This window comes from Mesocricetus auratus, unplaced genomic scaffold (assembly GCF_017639785.1).
Source record: "Mesocricetus auratus isolate SY011 unplaced genomic scaffold, BCM_Maur_2.0 Super-Scaffold_100004, whole genome shotgun sequence".
Taxonomy (NCBI): domain Eukaryota; kingdom Metazoa; phylum Chordata; class Mammalia; order Rodentia; family Cricetidae; genus Mesocricetus; species Mesocricetus auratus.
In genome coordinates this window covers 85,895,967-85,917,598 of record NW_024429189.1, presented here as the reverse complement: position 1 = coordinate 85,917,598, position 21,632 = coordinate 85,895,967, and the positions used below count along the sequence as shown (strand labels likewise).

At 48.2% G+C, this 21,632-nt stretch overlaps 1 protein-coding gene and 1 non-coding gene across 2 annotated transcripts; one reads left to right on the top strand and one right to left on the bottom strand.

The window, feature by feature from the left end:
• Nucleotides 1–3,704: 3,704 nt before the first annotated feature.
• Rhov (ras homolog family member V) lies at nucleotides 3,705–11,569 on the top strand. The gene is made up of 4 exons (XM_005064724.4): nucleotides 3,705–3,771; nucleotides 9,498–9,822; nucleotides 10,002–10,060; nucleotides 10,267–11,569. The coding sequence occupies exons 1-4, from the start codon at nucleotides 3,754–3,756 to the stop codon at nucleotides 10,708–10,710; spliced, it is 846 nt and encodes a 281-aa protein (XP_005064781.2). The 5' UTR covers nucleotides 3,705–3,753; the 3' UTR covers nucleotides 10,711–11,569.
• Nucleotides 11,570–15,445: 3,876 nt separating this feature from the next.
• On the bottom strand, nucleotides 15,446–15,553 carry LOC121140644. The gene has a single exon (XR_005877561.1). It is a non-coding gene; the product is annotated as a U6 spliceosomal RNA (small nuclear RNA).
• Nucleotides 15,554–21,632: the final 6,079 nt, after the last annotated feature.

Genomic DNA, 21,632 nt, shown 5'->3' with positions numbered 1-21,632 from the left:
TTTTATGAAATAGCTGACTTTCAAGCTGGAGATACAGCTCTGTGAGTAAAATACCCCTGGGCTGGACCCTGTGGTGTGCATCTGTAGTTCCAGTGCTGCTGGCAGAATGGAGACACGGAAATCCCTGGAGTTTGCTGCGCAGGCGTCCTAGACCAATCAGTGAGCTCCAGGTTCAGTGAGAATCTTTTTTTTTTTTCAAAAAACAAAAACAAGGTTGAGAGTAATAGAAGAAGACACCCAAAGTTGACCTCTGGCCCCCACACAGGTGCGCATACACCTGCATGCATGTCTGCACACACCCATGTGAATACATGGACACCACACACACACTACTCAGCTTCCTCCTCACCATGACCATCCAATGAGAACAGATATTTTAGGGTAACCCCAGATACTTGAATGGACTCCAGTGGTAACGGGCCATAGTTCAGAAGCCTTCGATCAGTGGAGCCAGTCTTTAGGGGAGAAGCAATTACAGATTTGGCTGTGCCATGCATGGCTGTTTGGCCAAATGCCTGTGGCATCAAAGTTGTGACTCTCTTATCACCATTTGGCAAGCCATCACCATTCCTTTATTACATCATAGTAAACTCCTACCACGTGGGATGCAGCTGGTCTGAGAAGAAATCACTCCAGAACCTCCCTGCTCTTAAGATGCTTACAGGCTAATAGAGGCATGGAGTGACCTCTAAACTAGTGAATTGACAGTATGTTCAGAGAACTGTTCAGGGGCTGGAGAGATGGCTCAAAGGTTAAGAGCACTGACTGCTCTTCCAAAGGTCCTGAGTTCAATTCCCAGCAACCACACGGTGGCTCACAACCATCTACAATTCAATCTGGTGCCCTCTTCTGGCATGTAGGCAGAACACTTTATATGTAATAAATAAATAAACCTTAAAAAAAAAAACAGAGAACTGTTCATAATCCTGCCATTCAGCAATTTTAAAAAATCACCACTGTTGACATGGTGCATTTCCTCTGTTTTCTGATATGGAATAATTTCAGGTCTTTTTTTTAATCTGCAAAAGTAAAATTTCCGGAGTGGGGGAGACAGCTAAGTGGTTAAGAGTGCATTCTGTTCTTGCTCCTAAGTTGGGCTCCCAACACCACGTAGAGTGGCTTACAACTGGCTGTAACTCCAGCTTCAGGAGGATTCACACAAACACATAAATAAGAATAAATCTAAATAACAATAAGAAGTTTTTTTTTTGGCTTTTTGAGACAGGGTTTTTCTGTGGTTATGGAGGCTGTCCTGGAACTAGCTCTTGTAGACCAGGCTGGCCTCAAACTCACAGAGATCCACCTGCCTCTGCCTCCCAGTGCTGGGATTAAAGGTGTGTGCCACCAACGCGGCATCAATAAGAACTTTTTTTAAAGTGACCGGCTGGAGAGATAGCTCATTGATTAAGAGCACTTGTTACTCTTGCAGAGGACCAGTGTTTAAGTCCCAGAACCCACATGGTGGTTCATAATCATCTGTAACCAGTTCTAGGGGACCCAATTTTCTCTTCTACCTCTGTAGAACCAGAAGTACACATACATGCACATAATAAAATAAAATAAGGCATTCATTTAAAATAATGGACAGGTGAGATGGCTCAGTAGGTGATGGTGCTTGCCACCTAACCTGATAGCCTGAGTCTAAGCACCAGGCACCACATGGTAGAAGGAGCTAACTCACTCTTTTTTTTTTTTTTTTTTCGAGACAGGGTTTCTCTGTATTGAACTCACTTTTTTTTTTTTTTTGGTTTTTACGAGACAGGGTTTCTCTGTATTGTTTTGGAGGCTGTCGGTCCAGCCCAGCCTCGAACTCACAGAGATCCGCCTGCCTCTGCCTCCCGAGTGCTGGGATTAAAGGCGTGCGCCACCACCGCCCAGCTGAACTCACTCTTTTTATTTGTCCTCTGACCTTCACATGTGCACCATAGCACATATATACCCCTCCCCCACCCATAGGCATTCACACATACATATACCCCTCACACACAAAATGTACAAATTTTGAGACAAGTTCTACCATGTAGCTCTGTCTTTCCTGGAACTCACTATGTAGACTAGGCTGCCCTCAAATGGAGATCGACTTGCTTCTGTCTTCTGAGTGTTGTGATTAAGGGCGTGTGCCACTGTGCAGTATGTGTGTAATTATTTTAAAAGTAAAATGTTCAGAGACAGCTATTGAGACACATCCCTGCAATTACATCACTCGATAAAGGTGTGGTCAGGGTTCCTCATATATGTTAGGCAAACAAGCACTCCATCTAGTTTAATGCAACCCACATGTTTTTATTTCTATTTATTATTGTTATTATTATTTTGGCTTTTTGACACAGGGTTTATCTGTGTAGCCGTGGCTGTCCTGGAACTCACTCTGTAGCCAGGCTGGCCTCGAACTCACAGAGATCGCCTGCCTCTGCCTCCTGAGTGCTGGAATTAAAGGTGTGTGCCACCACTGCCCGGCAATATTTTTTATTATTTATGTATGATGATTACCTGCACATATGAATGTATACCACATGCATGTCCGATGCCAGTAGAGGCCAGAAGAGGGCATTAGATTCCCTGGAAGTGGGGTTAGGATGGTTGTGAACAGATATGTTGAAGGGACACTGGCCCGCTCAAGCATGTGACTGGCAGGCCTTGTCCTTCCCCCATCCCTCTCCTCCCTAAAAACAGTTAGATTATATTCTTTTTCTTTCTTTTTTCTTTTTGGTTTTTCGAGACAGGGTTTCTCTGTATTGTTTTGGAGACTGTCCTGGAACTTGCTCTGTAGCCAGGCTGGTCTTGAACGAACAGAGATCCACCTGCCTCTGCCTCCGGAGTGCTGGCAATAAAGGCATGAGCCACCAACGCCCAGCTTAGATTACATTCTTAAAGCTGAAGCTGGACTTCAACTCCTGATCTCCTGCCTCCACATTTCTGGGATTATTGGAATGTACAATACCCAGTTTTTAAAGTTCCTCTCAATCCACAGTGATGTACACCTTTAATCCCAGCATTCAGGCGGCAAAGGCAGACAGATGAGTTTGAGGCCAGCCTGGTCTACAAAGATAGTTTCAGGACATCCAGGACTATACAGAGAAACCCTGTCTCAAAAAAAGGAAGATACAAATAAATAAAAACAAATCCCTCTCAGTCAGTTCATTTCCCTTCATGAGGGTATGTGATGTCAAGCAGAGACCAGCATACAGTCTTTGCTATAGGCTTTTGAGTGGGAGAGTGGCAGATCTGTTGTTTGAGGAAGCTTGGATACACTAGAGATGAACGAAACCAAGACCAGAAGGTAGTAGGAGGTGAGTATCGTGATAGAGAATGCTGAAGAGAAGGAAGTCAGACAACTTGGAAAGAAAGGGCTAAGAGCCAGATGGGTGGCCCATGTGTATAAGCCCAGCACTCAGGAGGCTGAAGCCGCGGGATAAATTCGCTGTTGACATGGGTTACATAGTAAATTCCAGATCATTCTGGGCTACAGTGTGTTCCTTCCTATTCATTGAGAAAATAAATGACTTTATCAGTCGCTAGAAATAAGGATAATGGGGACCTCAGTTAATTAAAGGGAGTCTTTTTGGATGAGGCTGTCTTTAGGCACATGCGGTCTTTACTGGGCTCACATGGTTGGTCTTGAGGACCTCTAGGAAGCAGCGGGTTTCTTCCGAGCCCTCCTCAGGAGAGCGAGGGCTCCTTCCGGTTCACAGCCTCTTCCTTCCGCTTTGCTTCACGTTGGCGGTCATCACCTGTTCAGACACTTCCGGCGCCATGAGCTCGACGCCCCAGGTAAGCGACTGTTTAGCAGGCTCCAGCGGCATAACCTGAAGGCAGCAGGGACCACTACGTTTGTTCTTCTCTCTCGTCAGAGAAGGGGGGATCCCGTGGGACCTTCTGGGCAGCGCCCTTTGCCTGGTCCAGTGTGGCAGCAGCCCTCGCCCAGGCCACGGGAAGAGACAGCTTGGCTGAGGAATGGTAGGGACCCTGCCTGGCCAGGGTTTGTGTTCAGTCATTTCTCTACAAAGTTCTGGGAATGTGGATGCTTCTCTGCGCGTGACCACCACTGTGTGGGCCACTAAGCCACCACAGAATGGCCTTGTTGCTAGGGTCCTAGGACCCACCCCTCCGCCACCTTCGGCAGCCGCCTAGGAAAGATGACTTTTGGGGGGGGGAGGAAAGATGAGTTGTTTTTTTATTTTTTGTTTGGTTTGGTTTTCTGTGTTTGTTTTGACCTTTTTTTGAGACAGTTTGTTTTGTTCTATTTTGAGACAGCCTCTCTGTGTAGCCTTGGCTGTCTTGGAACTCGTTCTTACTCTGTAGACCAGGTTGACCTCAGTCTCGCAGAGAATTTGTGTTTTTTGAGGCAGGGCCCCTTCTGTAGTTCAGGCTGGCCTGGAACTCTTGGCAAGCCTTCCTCAGCTTCACAGGAGTGTGTGACCAGTCAGCCCTGGCTGGATAAGCATTTTGGGTTTGGTTTTGTTTTGTGTTTTCTAAGACACTTTTTCTCTGTGTTACATCCCTGGCTATCTTTTGTAGACAAGGCTGGCCTGTAACTCACAGATCCACCTGTGTCTGCCTACTAAATGCTAGAATTGACGTCCAGCTCTGGATGAGCAAATTTCTTTTGTTTGTTTGGTCGGTTTTTGGTTTTTCGAGACAGGGTTTCTCTATAGCTTTGGAGGCTGACCTGGAACTAGCTCTGTAGACCAGGCTGGTCTCAAACTCACAGAGATCTGCCTGCCTCTGCCTCCCGAGTGCTGGGATTAAAGGCGTGCGCCACCAACGCCGGGTGTAAGTGGTTTTCTTAATGTACACATGAGCACCATATTTGTGCTTGGTACCCCAGAGGTCACAAGGTACCAAATCCCTTGAACTGGAGTTGTGGTGAGACTCGTGAGCTGCCATGTGGATGCTGGGAGCAGAACCTGGGTTCACATAAAATAAATAAATCTAAAGAATGAATAAATACATTTAAATATGATAAGGAATAAACAAAAATGCCTGATAACATTATACACTTTAGCATGGACCCGTGGCTTGTTGTCCAGGGACAGATAGTCAGTTTCTTTAAATTCTCCTAATTCTACAACTCATCTTCTGGACGTCAGTATATTCATTGACAAAACAGGAAGATACACACACACACACACACCATGTCTTATGATTGTTATCAGTCAAGACAAATAATAGCATTTTTACAAGTCTAGAGCCCCATACAACTATACTGAACATTCTGGAAGCAGGATGTTGTTTCCATAACTCAATATCAGGACTGTAGTGGATTTGTTCATTTAAGAAGCTGTCTGTTGGCCAGGCAGTGATGGCACCCATCTTTAGTCCTATCACTGAAGAGCTGGTGGGGGTGAGCAGAGGCAGGCAGATCTCTGTGAGTTCAAGGCTAGCATGGTCTACAAAATGAATTCCAGGACCGCCAAACCTGTTACACAGAGAAGCCCTGTCTCACAAAAAAAAAAAAAAAAAAGCTGCTTTTTTCCCCCTGAGACAGGGTTTCTTTGTGGTTTTGGGGGCTCTCCTGAAACTCGCTCTGTAGACCAGGCTGGTCTTGAACTCACAGAGATTCGCCTGCCTCTGCCTCCCAAGTGCTGGGATTAAAGGCATGCACCACCAATGCCCGACAGTTTTTTTTTTTTTTTTTTTTTTTTTTGGTTTTTCGAGACAGGGTTTCTCTGTGGCTTTGGAGACTGTCCTGGAACTAACTCTTGTAGACCAGGCGCCCGACAGTTTTTTATTTGTTTGTTTTTAAGACAGGGTTTCTCTGTATTGCTTTGGAGCCTGCCCTGGAACTCTCTCTGTAGACCAGGCTGGCTTATATTTGTCTTAGAGGTTATTATTGCTTTACCTTGTTCACAAAGTGCAGTTTGGAGCATCACAAGCTCTCCCGGCTGGCTTTTTGTCCATGTGAACCACCTGTGTTTTTTCTGTCATGTTTGTTTGTTTAGCACTTGATATTCACAGGTGCTCCAGGCTCTTCTTGTCTGTTTCTTCCCCCATCCTAGAATATACCATTTATCTTAGACATAGTGTTGGTCCCAAGTTGTAATCCTAGCAGATGATGTCTGGAAGTTGGGACACATTGGCAGGTGGGCAGGAAGCAGTTGCAGCCGTGGCCCCAGCACCTTGAAGAGGACTTTCCCAGAAGCAGCAGCCAGAATTGCAAGTCCTTAGCCGAGAAACAGGTGACTCACCAGCTCCCAGGTTGTCTCCTCCCTCCCCCTCGTGCTGACAAGACTGTACCTAAACCAGCTTAGACAGAGGGGCCTTGGTCAGAAAGTGTCTCCACCCATGAGACCAGTGAAGAATGACCAGTCTCAGACCAAGGCAGGACATTTACTCATGCCCAGGAGACATCTTCCATGTTTGTCTCATTAGTGTGTTATTCGTATGCCTTCAGAAAGGATTAAAAAATATTGCCCTCAAATCTATACCTCTAATAAAGCTTTTATTTTTCCCTTTGAGACTGGTCCTCATATGTCCCAAGCTGGCCTTTAACCTGCCATATAGCCAAGGAGACCTTGAGCTTCTTATGCTCCTGACACTACATCTTTATTTTATTATTTTGAGATAGAGTCACACTCTGTGGCCCTGGTTGGCCTGGGACTCAATAAGTAGACCAGGCTGGCCTTAAGTGCACAGAGATCTGCCTGCCTTTGGTTCCCGAGTTCTGGAATTAAACATGTGTGAGACCATGCACTGCTCTGCCACTACTTTTTAGGTACCAGGATTACAGGAGTGTGCTGAAATAATTCCAGATTTATGTCATGCTGGGAATTGAACCCAGGACCTCATGTGTGATACCACTGTACCTACTCAGCTATATCACCATCCCAACCAGTAAAGTTATTGTTAAAACCCAGGTTAACTCTGGGTGGTGGTGGCTCACACCTTTAATCCCAGCACTCCGGAGGCAGAGGCAGGCGGATCGCTGTGAGTTCAAGGCCGGACTGGACTGACAGCCTCCAAAACAATACAGAGAAACCCTGTCTCGTAAAACCAAAAAAAAAAAAAAAAAAACCAGGTTAAAGGACAAGAGTATTCCAGAGGGGAGGGAGGGAGAGAGGGAGGGAGGGGGAGAGAGAGAGAGAGAGAGAGCATGCGTGCGTGCGTGCGTGCGTGTTGAGTAGTTTTGTCCTGACCCCCTGTGCAGCATCCTCAGGATACCAGAAGGGCTTTCAGAGACAAATACCCTTTGACTTTCGTTATATAGCTCTGACAGTGGTGAAGTGATTGACTGTTGGAGTCACTCAGTTTATGAGCTGAAGAAGAGGGAAGACTGAGTTTAAAGTCCCCTCCCTTTCCAGGAGGACGAAGTGAGCAGCCTTCACACTTTCCAGGGCAATATAAAGGAAGGACAATGCTTTAGACACCTTTCAGTAGCTCAATAAATAAACTTAGGGCGATGTGTCTGAGGATTTAGGGGCTTTTGAGGCCACAATTAGGATCATTAGCATCTTTAGATACTTAGATAAAGGTAATGGGGGAGGTAGACACTGGAATATAATAGTGGGTCCTGGGAGGCCTACAATTTTTCAAGAGTGGTCAAGCCAGCAACTTTTCAGCCATTTTCACACCCAGGTTTTTGTTTGCTTGTTTGTATTTTGTTGTAGTCTTGAGTAGCCTTGGATGCCTGTTGTTCATCATGTAAACTAAACTGGCCTTGTTTTCTGGCAGTCCTGCTGCTCCGATTCCCACGTGCCGAGATAGAGGAGTGCCACCGTATCAGGCTAAACTTCTGTCCTAGTATACTAGATGTCTCTTCAGTGGTCATCTCCTCCCCCCTTTGCAGTCTTGTGCTTTCCCCAGACTCACGAACGCCTGCCTGCTTGTGTGAAAGTGTCTCGGTGATCCTTGTGCAGACAGAGGAAAACTGCCTGGGGAATCAGAGGAAGGATTCTGGGCCTAGTGTCACTTGCTGTGGCTCAGGCTCCTCTCTCACTTGCTCGCTAGGTGACCTTCCTATGGCTACCTGGGAAGTCTTAACTGAGTCTGTAAGTTCCTTTTAGGGTGAGGACTGTAGGTGGCCCAGAAACAGTATCTGCAAATAGGTAATTATGATGTGCTTTCGTGATAATGATCATATTAGGTACTGGGCTGGGGAGATGGCTCAGTAGTTAAAGGTGCATGCTGCCTTTGAGAGGCCGAGTTCAGTTCCTAGCACCCATATAGGCAGCCTCATAATTGTGTGTAACTCCAGTTTCAGAGGCTCCGAGGCCTCTTTCGGTCTCCTCAGGCACTGTTCACATGCGCATATTCATACCCATGTACAGACACACATTTAATTAAAAATAAAAAAGTTTAAAAAGGATAACAGTAGATACTTTGGGATGCACGTGGGGGGTGATGAAGAAATGCCCAAGCAGTGAAGAGCACTCTTTACACTGTAAAGAATGAGTTTGGTTCTAAGCACCTTACAGCTGCTAATAACCACGTGACCTGCAGTTCCAGGGGATCTGACATCCTCTTCTGGCCTCCATGGGTACTGTATGCATGCAGTACACAGACATACATGCAGACAAAACACTTTACATACATTACATCTTTTTAAAGTATTCAAAAATATGTTTGATAGTGAAAGTATAAAATCCAGTGTGAAATTCCACACTTCTGTTCTGTATGGCTATTCTGTATAGAAGTTCATGGACCACACTGAGCCATCTCTCCAGCCCTGTGTATTTTTTATGTGCTAGACATTAAACAGGGGGCCTCATGTATGCTAGGTGAGCACTGTCACAGATGACATCACCAGTACCTATATGTATTATATTTTTGCTTGATTGTTTTGAGACAGGGTTTCACTATGTAGTCCTGACTGGTCTAGAACTTAACTATGTGTTGACCAAGCTGGCCTCAAACATACAGAGATCCTTCTACCTCTGCTTCTGCCTCCCCACTGCTGGGAATACAGGCATGGGGCGGCTGCCAGCCAAGTTATTTGTTTGAGACAGGGTCCCACATTGTAGCCCAGGTTGGTCTCTATCTGTCTTTGTGCAACAGAGGATCCTTTGTGAACTTCTGATCCTTCTACCTCCACCTCCAGGGTGTTTGGATTAGAGGAATGCTCCACCAGGTCAGTGGTCCTGGGGATCAGTCCCAGGGCTTTATACATGCTAGGCAGGCACTCGGGGCTACAATTTCAGCCTCACTCCCAGTAGATTGAAAGATCCTTTATTAATAAAATTACTGTACTGACATTTAATGCTCATACCAACATGTGTATAAAAGGTTTAATGTGATGTGTTTAATTTGAACATGCTGTATTATGGGTTCTGTAGCTTGCGTCTTCCTACTAACAATAAATCATGGATATATCAAATATCATATGTCGCTCTTTGTCCTTGTACCTTCGTGGTGCCAGGTTTTCATATCCCTTTCTTCTCTGGATGCTTTGCTATCTCTGAATGTTCTGCAGAGGGCGGTCCAGGTCGGTGGGCGGGGTCCGGGCCACTTGGGACATGCAGATGAGGTGGGCGGGGCCCAACATATATACCCTTTGCTAGCCTCTAGCGGGCGTGCCCAGCTTGGACAGACTGTCTGCGTCCTCCTGCGCAACCTGCTTCCCCGAGCGCTGCGGAGCCTGGTCCGGGCTGGCCCCTCTGCTACCCCGGGAGCGGGCCATGCCGCCGCGGGAGCTGAGCGAGGCCGAGCCACCGCCTCTCCCAGCTTCGACCCCTCCTCCACAGCGGCGCAGCGCACCTCCCGAGCTGGGCATCAAGTGCGTGTTAGTGGGCGATGGTGCGGTGGGCAAGAGTAGTCTCATCGTCAGCTACACCTGTAATGGTTACCCCGCGCGTTACCGGCCCACGGCACTGGACACCTTCTCCGGTATGTTCTACTGCCTCGGGACCCCTAAGGCTGAGGTGGGGTTGTGGATTAGGGCGGGTGTGCTGGCGGGAGGGCACCGAAGACCCCCGGGAGCAGGCCCAGAGGCGGCGCTGGTGAGGCCTGCCTAGAGGGCCGAGATGCTGTGCCTAACTCATGCTTTCCCCTCCCCACCCCTGCAGTGCAAGTCCTGGTAGATGGATCCCCTGTGCGAATCGAACTCTGGGATACCGCAGGGCAGGTAAGAAGCTGGGTGTAGCCTTCGTTTGGAGAGGGTTGGAGGTTGGGAAGATTCCTGTATGGATTCCTGTAGGAATAGAGTGGGCCTTGGTCTTTAGGAGTCTTAGGTCTCCACCCCACAAGGGAGAAGCAGATCTCTGTTCCAATGGGAAGGAAATGATCTTGCTAAAGACTGATCTTGCTAACGAGTGGTCTTTGCCACCCCAGGAGGATTTTGAACGGCTTCGCTCCCTCTGCTACCCGGATACTGATGTGTTTCTGGCTTGCTTCAGTGTGGTGCAGCCCAGCTCCTTCCAGAACATCACAGAAAAATGGCTGCCTGAGATCCGCACTCACAACCCCCAAGCACCTGTGCTGCTGGTGGGCACTCAGGCTGACCTGAGGGATGATGTCAATGTACTAATTCAACTGGACCAGGGAGGCCGGGAGGGCCCAGTACCCCAACCCCAAGCCCAGGGTCTGGCCGAGAAGATCCGGGCCTGCTGCTACCTTGAGTGCTCAGCCTTGACGCAGAAGAACTTGAAGGAGGTGTTTGACTCAGCCATTCTCAGTGCCATAGAGCACAAAGCCCGCCTGGAAAAGAAACTGAACGCAAAAGGTGTGCGCACGCTCTCTCGCTGCCGCTGGAAGAAGTTCTTCTGCTTTGTTTGAGCAGTTATGACTGTGCAAGAGGTAGGCAGGTGGCCCGAGACTGCTGGACCCTGGGACATCGGGTACTACTAGCAGAGCCTGGCCAGCTCCCGGGATTCAGCTCTCTGGTGATCTCAGGGGAGTCAGGCCTCTGGCCGCACACTCTGGTAAGACAGGGTGAGAGCTCTGTCCTTTGCAAGGAGGCTGGTTTCGATTTGGATTTCTTTGGTCAAGACTCGAAGGAAAATCCCAGTGCTTTGCTTTTCATGGGATACTCACATCAGTGTCGGTGTCTCTGAGCAGTTTGGGATGCATGTAATTCCCAGTTTCTTACCACGGGGCCACGGGTCAGCTTGGTTGAATGCAGGCCCCCTGTGAATGTGTTCACCCTCTCCGAGCACAGGTGTGACAAAGCAGGATAAACAGTGAGGCATCGTGGAGGTTTGGAAGGTGGTCAGCTTTGATTTGGAGAGGTTTGAGTATGAAGAAGAGGCCAGTGAGAAATTGAGTCGGGCAATGGAAAGTAAGGCCTGAAGTGTTCCACTGGAGGTAGATTGGAGGACTGGCCTGTAAGGAGGAAGAAAGACAGCAGGAGTGGACAGCTGTTGAGAAGCCTGACACCTGGCTGCCCTCAAGCCCCAAGGCCAGGGAGGATGGGGCTGCTCCCTGGGAAGAACTGGGTCTCAGGGCTCCCTAGGCACTGCCCAAACTGGCTAGGCCAGCAGAGGGGCAGGAAGTGAGAGTCCAGGCCCAGCATAGGGAGGGGGAGGAGCTGCAAATAAGAGCCTGAAGGAGGAAGGGTAGGGACCATCCCTTTCCCCAAGGTCATAGCTTAGAAGGTGAACAATGCAATTTGCAAATAAAGCCTTCTGTTTCTGAAGCTGCTGTCTCTGTGGTTTCCTGGATCGCTCAGCCCAATGCCCTTCCTAACCTTTCTTAAGGCCCCACAGCCTGGGTAGATGGAGGAGGAACTCAAGCTTGGTGGAAGGGTGGGGGCTGGGAGCTGGGTCAGATGGGACAGTGTGATGGGAACTGGACTAGGGGGAACAGGTGTGGGGCTCCCTGCTTGGGGCTTGGCTTAGCTGGTTCCCAGGAGAGCTAGCGTGGGAAGCAGCCTGGAAACGGGTTTCCCCAGGTGTCAGCGCCAGAGCTGCTTTCCCATGACCTCACCAGGTAGGTGGGGCCCTCCCCACTCCCCCTCCTTTCTAGAATACGATGATCAGACTGGGACTCTAGGACAGTCTCAAGCCCATCCTCCCATCCTCTGAACGGTTTTCGGGACCCACGGTGTAGCTGGGGAATGTCACCCCAGCTTAAATACCAAGGGTATACAGCTTTACACTTCAATCACTGGCCAAAGTGTGTAGCCTAGGGTTGGTTGGACCTGTCTTCAAACATAAAGATTTATTGCAGGTCAGGTGCTGCCTGTGGACATTGTAAATAGAAGTTTGGTCCCAGGAATCCTGTGTCCATGAGGTTCACTGGCAGAAGGCTTGAAGGGGAATAGGAATTCAAGGATTAGAACTAGGAGGAACGTCAGAAAACATTTTTGGGGAAAACAAAGCTTATTTTGCCTTAAGGAAATCATTGTCTGGAGACAAAAAGGCCGCATGTCAAGTGAGATACTACCAGGTGGTCAGAGGACACCATCAGGTGTGTGGATGACATTCTATGGAAGTCTTTCTGTGCACACCTACAACACCTACTAGACACCTGCTGGGCCAGGTGAGCATCCATTCCCATCCTCAGGTCCCTTTCCAGGAAGTTGCAGAGGGGCGTGTGTGTGTGTGTGTGTGTGTGTGTGTGTGTGTGTGTGTGTGTGTGTGTGTGTGTGTGTGTGTGTGTGTGTGCGCACATATTGAAGGACAGGAATACTAGCCAAGTGAAACCTTAGGTTAATCCCAAGTGTAGTTGTAGCCTAGACTGCTTCCCATCCCTCGGAGCACCGGCCACCTTCTTTTGTTTCCTTATCTCCTTAGGTAGAGGTGATAAGCTGCAGCAGGACAGATGCATCCAGGACCAGCTGTTACCTAACCTAACCTGACATGCTTCTTTCTAGGACAGAGAGAGACCCAGGCTCACCTTCAAAAGTTCAAGTCCTGATACCCAGCACCACAGGCAGATTTTTTTTTTTTTAAACAGGACCTCACTTCATAGCTCTGGCTGGCCCGGAACTCAAAAAGATCCCCCTGCCTCTGTTCTCCAAGTGATGGAATTAAAATCATGCCCTGCCACCCATTTCCCTTTTTGTACCTCAGTTTCCATATTTGCAAAATGAGATATTTGGGACCTGGACTGATCTTCAAACCATTCCAAGGGGCCTTGGAACTTTGGGGCATGAAGCCTGATGAAATGACCTTGGCTTCACCACACAATTTCAGCTTTCTCTCATGGTACCAGCATCTCTGAGTCACTGAGGTCTCAGCCTCTGTCCTCATGCTTCCTCTCATGACAGTGGCTGAACCTGGCCAGGATCCCTGTTGACTCACTCCACATCCCTACTGCCTCCCTCTGGCTCCTCCCCGGCCGACTCTGAAGTCAGTTCTTACTGGTTTCAACTGGGCCTTTAAGATGACACCGCTGGGCGGTGGTGGCGCATGCCTTTAATCCCAGCACTCGGGAGGCAGAGGCAGGCGGATCTCTGTGAGTTCGAGGCCGGGCTGGACCGACAGCCACCAAAACAATTCAGAGAAACCCTGTCTCGTAAAACCCAAAAAAAAAAAAAGATGACACTGCCGCCCCCAACAGCAGTCTGAACCAGACCAATTTGCTCCAGTGATCCCCGGCTATCTCCTGGGTTCTTTTGTTTGTTTGTTTGTTTGTTTGTTTTGAAGACAGGGTTTCTCTGTTGCTTTAGAGACTGTCCTGGAACTCGTTCTGTAGACCCAGGCTGCCTTCAAACTCACAGAGATCCACCAGAGTACTGGGATTAAAGGTGAGTGCCACCACTGCCCGACTATCTCCTGATTTTGACTCCAAGGTTTGGTTTGCAATTTGCAAGGTCTAGTTTAGAAAATGTCCCCTGCCCCCTCCCAGATATCCTGTTTCTCCTCCAGCCATCTTCCAGTTCCTCCCTCCTCCAGAAAGTGCGGGGGTGTCTTAGTGTACTCACTGTGGCTCAACATATGGGAGACACACTTAAGAGACTCCCAGATTCGCCAAGGAGACCCGCACTTAGACCCTGTGGGCTTGGGCAGCATGTCCCTTAGCTGTTTAAACTCATCAGAATCATGTTCAGCTCCAGGTTTGTGTCACTGAGACCCAGAAACTGAGGACTGGAGCCAGGATTGTGCAGAAGAAGGATTTCCAGGGCCAAATCCCTCTAGCTCTCTCTCATCCTGTCTCCATGTAGTATGGCCTTTCTCTGCTTCCTGGGACAGTTTTTTTTTTATTGTTGCTGTTGTTGTTGCTTTGTTTTTTATTTTCAGTCCTGAGGATAAAAATCAGGGCTTTGCTTAACCTCACTCTACAGGGATCTATACTTCTGGGAATATTTATTAGTACTTGGATAAAACCACGTACTATATGTAAATGTATATGAGTGCAAATGTATATGTAAACAGAATGTCCATGTCAATATAAATTTTCTAAGACAGAGTCTCATAGGTTGGTTTTTAAATTTTTTATTGTATTTGCTTATTTATTTTAATTTTTGATGTCTTTAATAGCATGTATTAACTATACATTAATATATATGTATATTAACTATACATATTGCTAACCAATAATAATTGGTTATGTCATTAGGACTTTGTTTTGTGTTTATTTGTTTGTTTGCTTGTTTGTTTTTCAAGACAGGGTCTCTCTCTGTAACCTTGGCTGTCCTGGAACTCACTTTGTAGACCAGATTGGCCTTAAATTCAAGATTAGCCTGCCTCTTCCTCCCAAGTGCTGGGATTAAAAGTGTGTGCTACCACTGTCCCACTCTTTATGACATTTTCATACATGTACACAATGGATTTTTACTGTATTTAAAACACACACACACACACACACACTGAGTTACCCTTTCTTGTCCCCCTTCTCCTCCCACTGGGCTCCTCTTTTATTTTCCTCTCCCCCCCCCTCTGTGTGTGTTCCAATGAATTCGTCATTAGGTTGTCTTTGGGAGCATGTACTACATACATAAGAGCAGTGGATATACCACTGAGGAAAATGTCTGAAGCCAGTCATGGTGCATACACTTTTTTTTTTTTTTTTTTTTTTTTTTGGTTTTTCGAGACAGGGTTTCTCTGTGGTTTTGGAGGCTGGTGCATACACTTTTAATCCCAGCACTCGGGAGACAGAGGCAAGTAAATCTCTTCTGTTAGAGGTCAGCCTAGTCTACAGAGTGAGTCCCAGGACAGCCAGGGCTGCACAGAGAAACCCTGTCTCAAAAAAAAAAAAAAAAAAAAAAAAAAACCACCCCTCCCAAAAGAAAAGAAAAGTTTTGCCATATTTGCTTATTTATTTTAAAGCTTTTTCATCGTTTTAAGTGTGTGAGTGTGTGTGTGAAAGGTGTGTGCACATGAATGCAGGTGCCCTGGGAAGCCAGAGGCATTGATCCCTATGGAGCTGTAGTTAAAATAGCTGAGCCATCTCTCTGTTTTAATAGAACCAGCCCCCATTTTTTTATTGTTGTTTTATTTGAGACAGGGTTTCTTTGTATCCTAGAACTCACTTTGTAGACCAGGCTGGCCTCAAATCCACAGAGATCCCCTTGTCTCTGCTGGGGTTAAAGGTGTGAGCCACCACCTCTTGACTTCCCTATATTTTTAAAAATAAGAAATGTTTCACAGATTTGCATGTCATCCTTGCACAGAGACCATGCTAATCTCTCTACTGTATCATTCCAATGTTAGTATGTGTGTGTTGAAAGGAAGACCATCTTTATTTTTTTTATTGAAAAAATTTTCTCATTCAATATATTCTGATCATGGTTTCCTCTCCCCCCAACTCCTCCCAGATCTTTCCCACCCACCCAACTCTGTGCCCTTTCTCTTTCTTTAAAAAACAAATAACAATAGCCAAAAAACCCACAAGATACACACATATGGACAAAAACAAAACCCATAAAAGCACAAAATCGGTAACCATAATATATAAGCAAAAGTCCTGGAAGACAAAAAATGCCCAAACAAAGTAATATGAGACAAAAGTCTACAAAACACCATTGAGATTGTTTTGTGTTGACCATCTACTGCTGGGCCTGGGGCATGCCCTAAAGTGTGGTCAATATACCCAATGAAACTTCATTGAAGAAAGCTAATTTTTCCTTTGTAAGTGAATGTCAGTTAGAGATAGCTTCTTGGTTAGGGATGAGAACTCTCGTCCAGTTCTCCCTCTCAGCACTGGAATCCATTTGGCTTGGACCTGTGCCGGTGCTGTGAGTTCTGCTCAGTCTGTGAGTTCTTATGTGTCAGTCTGTTTATCTGGAAGACACTCTGTCTACCAAGCTGCATCCCATCCATTTATTTATTTGTCTACCCATCTACTTATTATTTACCTAGTTATTCTCATTACATAGCCCAGGTTGGCCTGGATCATGAGAGCCTCTTGCTTCTGCCTCCAAAGCATAAGTAAATTAGTCCCACCATTCCTTCCTTCCTTGACTGTACTTAGGCCTGAACCTAGATCTTGTGTGAGCTACACAAGTGATCTACCACTGAGTTGCCTATCTACACACACAACACTCCCTTTTCTCCTCACTTTGTATTTTCAGGACAGGTGTTTGTTCAATCTCCAGGACCCACATGGTAGGCGAGAACCAACGGAAGCCAGCAAGTTGTCTTCTGATCTCCGAATGACCCTGACTTCAACATCCTTGGCAAGATCCCCATCTATGGACATTTAGGTTGTCTTCCTCAACTACTACAAGAGATAATACAGCTATGCTGGGTTTTTTGTTTGTTTTTCTTTTTTAGGGGAAAGGCTATGGGTCACTGACGGCAGAAAAACATGTCCTCCATCTTTGGCTTGGTGATTGGGCCCCAGTATATCTGAAGTGAATCCTGAGGAAGCCTGACTTTATATGTGTGTGATTGGGGGAGGGAGGTTATCTCTGTTGGAAGTTGAGAAATAGTTATTTAGTATTCAGTAAATATTAAATGGTAAGAGTTTACAGTTTCACATGTGCACCTTACTCAGTGTTACTTTGTTTGCTGTGGTTTGGACATTTTTTCAAGGCAAAAGTCTGAGTAATTACATATAGGAACATCTATGCAAATGTGGGTGGCCATCTTTTAAAAATTTTTAAATGATTTTATATGTGTGGGTATTTTGTCTACATGCATATCTGATGTCTGTGAGCTCTCATGTGGTACTGGGACCTCTGAAAATCAGCCAATGGTCTTATCAGCTGAGTCATCTCTCCAACCATAGGTGGCCATCTTTACCTAAAGTGTGCATATGTCTGTGTTTGCATCAGGTCTGTCCTCAAGAATGTGTGTTATGTTAATTGCATCTGCAGCTAGGAAAGCATGAGGGTCTTTGTGCTCGTGTCTAAGCATCAGTGCTGTCTGCTTTCCTAGGGTCTTTGTGCTCGTGTCTAAGCATCAGTGCTGTCTGCTTTCCTGGGGCCTGTGTCTCTGTGCTAGAGCTCAATTCTATCTGTATTGACTTCTGTGAGCATCTTTGTGCTGGGTGTGCTTGCTCATCCTGGACCAGTGTGAATGTGAATGCATGTACACCCAAAGGAGCTATGCACTTGCTCCTGCATAAGAGCAGAATGGTGCCCAGAGCACAGGTGACGCACCCGCCCTGGTCTCTGCATTCTCCTGGGAACCAGCTTACAAGTGAGACCGTGAGACCGAGACCAGACTGCGTCAGGAGCACAGGCCCCTTTTGCAACCAGCCCTGGCCCCAGGCTGTAACCACAGATCGTATTGCACAGGTCAGACCTGCCCACTGTGCCTGGCTGCCAGGAAACCCAGCTCTTAGCAAGGCTGCGCCAGCAGTGCCTTCCTTGGGCTTGGGCCAGATCCATGGTGAGGTGAGCAGAATATAGTAGAGGGGCCTCATGAGTCACTGTGAACAGCAGGGAGTGACTTCCTGGGTCTAAGCACTGTTGCTTTCTGTCCCTGGATGCAGCAATACTTAGGCAACCTCGTGTCTATCAAGTGGCTGTTCTGAGTCTCCCAATCTTGAATCTAAGCCTGCATGGGGATTTGACAGTTCTGCTCTGAGAAATGGGTCTCAAACTGAACCTAGGGAAAGACAACTTTAATCCCAGCACTTGGAAGGAAGGGGCAGTTTGGTCTTTATAGCTAGTTTCAGGACAGCCTACATAGAAAGACCCTGTCTCAAAAAGAAGGGGGGAGAAAGAAGGACAGGAAAGAAGGATGGAAGGGAGGGGGAGAAGAGAAGAGAAGAGGAGAGGAGAGGAGAGGGGAGGGGAGGGGAGGAGAGGGGAGGGAGGGGAGGGGAGGAGGGGAGGGGAGGAGAGGGGAGGGGAGGGGAGGGGAGGAGAGGGGAGGAGAGGAGAGGGGAGGGGAGGGGAGGAGAGGAGAGGGGAGGAGAGGAGAGGAGAGGAGAGGGGAGGAGAGGGGAGGGGAGGAGAGGAGAGGGGAGGGGAGGGAGGAGAGGGGAGGGGAGGAGAGGAGAGGGGAGGGGAGGGGAGGAGAGGGGAGGGGAGGGGAGGAGAGGAGAGGAGAGGGGAGGAGAGGAGAGGGGAGGGGAGGGGAGGGGAGGGGAGGAGAGGGGAGGGGAGGGAGGAGAGGAGAGGAGAGGGGAGGAGAGGAGAGGGAGGGGAGGGGAGGGGAGGGGAGGAGAGGGGAGGGGAGGGGAGGAGAGGAGAGGGGAGGGGAGGGGAGGGAGGGAGGAGAGGGGAGGGGAGGGGAGGAGAGGAGAGGGGAGGGGAGGGGAGGAGAGGAGGGAGGGAGGGGAGGAGAGGAGAGGAGAGGGAGGGGAGGGGAGGGGAGGGGAGGGGAGGAGAGGAGGGGAGGGGAAGGGAGGGGAGGGGAGGAGAAGAGAGGAAAAAAGAAACGGGTCTCTTGGAGGGCAAAGCTGAACAGTCCAGGGCTCTGGAGTCTGGTAGTCCTAGGCTGGGGATTAAAAGGAGGGGAGACAGAGCTGGGGAGAGGGTGAGAATGCAGATGCTATCACTGAGCTATCTACTCTGCTGCTCGAACATTTGGGGGGCTTTCTTTTCAAACTAAGGCTGAAGGATGGGCCGACACCTAGGGTGACTGTGGGACTCACTTTCAAACTATAGGGTCTTGGATAATACTCTGGGTGTACAATAATCTACTTGTAACCGCTCTGGAAGATAGACTCCATTATCATCATCATCTCCATGCCTCTTTGACCCTTAACCTGCAACAGGATGCCTCCCCCCCCCAGACAACATCGAGGGGCATCAAGAAAGTGTTTGGGTTCTGTGTGCTGAGGGATTCCCAGGGGCCTGTTGGAACTGGAAAGAAGATGACTGGACCCCACACAGGGACACCTGTCCGTTGTAGCTTCCTCCTTTGTGCCTGTGTTCCCTGAGGAGACTCCACTGTTTCTGTCTGCCTTCCTCTTCAGCCCAAATCATCTAACCGTGTTCCCAGTAGCTGTCCCTCTGGCAGTGCTGAGTTTGTTGTCCTTGTACAACAGGAGGCTCTTTATTCTGGAGACTGTATGCCCAACCCACTCATCCTTTTGCCAGGCAATGGGCTACATTCTTTGATGATCATTACCCTCACCAATAACACACACACACACACACACACACACACACACACACACACGCACGCACGCACGCACGCACGCACGCGGGCGTTATGCACAGCCTAGGAGATTTAGTCTCTAGTTCCAGCCCCATCCTTACTTGCTGGGTGACTTTGAGCAAATTACGGCCTTCCCTGTTGTCTGAGTTTCTAGCAGTTATGAAGCGGGGCTAATACTCTCTGCCCCTCCCTGGCTCCCAGGGGACCAGTGAGGATAAGGAAGATAATAGCCGAGAACTGATTTGGAGGAAGCTATTCAGTGCCAAGTAAGAGGTATCAGAGCTGGTCTGTGTTTACATGGGTGTGGAGCTTTGGTTCCCAGCCTCCTGGGGCTTGGGACCAGCCCTGACAGCTTCTTGGCTCTTGGTTTCTTTGTCCCACTTCCAGAGCAAGGACAGAAACTGAAGCTGAACCCAGTAGTCTAACGTTGAGACTACCACAGTGTAGACTTTGGGGCTTTCAGTTGGAACACTGGCTTCTTAGCCTGGCAATAATCCCAAACACAGACCTGTCACTGCCCCTCTCTGGGCTTTAGCTTCTCAATGATGACAGCCTCCTGGTTCTGGACTGAGATAGGAGAGGACCCTAGAGCCTGTAATTGAATGCTAATGTCACTGATGTGGGACAGGAAAAAAAATTGTCATCTAAATCTACCTTCTTTATTTCCTGTATTTCTCTCACTGTTGGGGCCACAGGCAAACCACATGGTCCACATGGCCAACTCCAAACCATAAATCATTTGCAAAGGGGATTGTGTGGAAGAAGGTATATGGGTCAGAGAGAGGTCTCAGAGAACACAACCCAAGTGAGTCTGGACTAACCGTGTGCCTTCTCCGCCAGCGTTTGCTTCTTCTGCCTGCAGCCCTCACTGCACCTCTAACCTGCTGCCCTCAACCTGATGCTCACCCTAACAGCCATCCCAGGACTCCCCTCACTGGAGCCACCAGAAAGGCCTCCTCACACCCTTTTAGTCACCAAAGACAGCCTCCAACCAGGACTCCTCCCCCTGTCCTGCTTCCAACCATCTGCGATGGACAATGACTTCCTTGTCCCCAGCCTGGCAGGGTCTGAAGTCTGTGATTCCTTAGTCTTTGGCTATTGCTCCTGCCAATCATGCCTCCCGTTCCCTCCTTGTCCTCCTCCTCCATCCTCTCCCTCCTCCCAAGACACTGTTCTTCTCTTTGGTGCTCCTCTCTCACCCTTCCACCCATCTCTCTGATTTTTCTCACAATCATCTCTCCTACACCTGGGTTTCCCCCTGACCGCCCCCTAGACCCAAGGCCTCCACTACCTCTGCCAAGCCCAGATCCCTTATCTTCAGAGCGGGCCGCAGTACCATAGCAGAGCTGTACTCAGCTTCTCGGCATGGTCCACAGACACGGTAAACTCCCGGTGTTTGTGCCTCACTCCTGACCCTGCTTTGTATTCCTTCTTGGGTTTTGTTTATTTGTCTTTGTCTAGTTTCTACTCCATAGCCATGCTATCTTATAACCCACAGACCCTATTGAGCATCCTTGAGTCACCCCCCCCCGTAAGGCCAGGTAGAAGTAAATAGGTAAAACCAAAGAAACAGATCTCTATTTGCTGACTGTGTGCCTGAGCCTTCTGTCTGGTTCTCCCCCTCCCCCCACTCATCCATTTCTGTTGGTGGCACTGCCACACAGCCAAGCTCCCAGGACTGCAGATCTGAAAACTCTTAGGGCTTATGCTGTCCCTCTGCCCAACCCAGAATCAAGTCTTGGAGTGGCTCCCTTCCCGAGGCCTCCAGCAGCTCAGCTCTTTTCTTCTGAAGCTCAGGCTACTCTACCTCAGCCTCCCGAGGAACTGGGCAAACAGGGCCCTGTCATTTGACCCAGCTCCAAGTTCTTTTCCATTCCCATTCCCTCCATCCCGATTTGTTTCTGATCTATCCAAAAACTTTTGCTTATTACAAAAGTGATGGATTTTTAGCCTGGCGTAGTGGTGTAACCCTGAATATAATCCAAGCACGTGTAAGATAGAGGCAGAAGGATCCAGAGTCAGTTACATGGTGAGATTTAGGACTGCCTGAGCTATGTGAGACCTATTTCACGCCTCTCATCCCACAAAAGTAATAGCTATTTATTGCAGATAACTTTGAAGATGCCAGCTGAATCCAGGTAGAGCGATGTACATCTATGTTAGAGGACCAGTCCCTCAGCAGGCTCAGGCAGGAAGATTGCTTGAGTGCGAAATTCAAGGCCAGAGGAACTCTATTTACAGCTGGGCATGGCGGTA

Bases quoted from the DNA above. Each gene is read 5' to 3' on its own strand.
- Rhov (XM_005064724.4), top strand. The intron at 9,823-10,001 runs GTATGTTCTACT...CCACCCCTGCAG, and splicing joins GGCACTGGACACCTTCTCCG to TGCAAGTCCTGGTAGATGGA. The intron at 10,061-10,266 runs GTAAGAAGCTGG...TTGCCACCCCAG, and splicing joins TCTGGGATACCGCAGGGCAG to GAGGATTTTGAACGGCTTCG.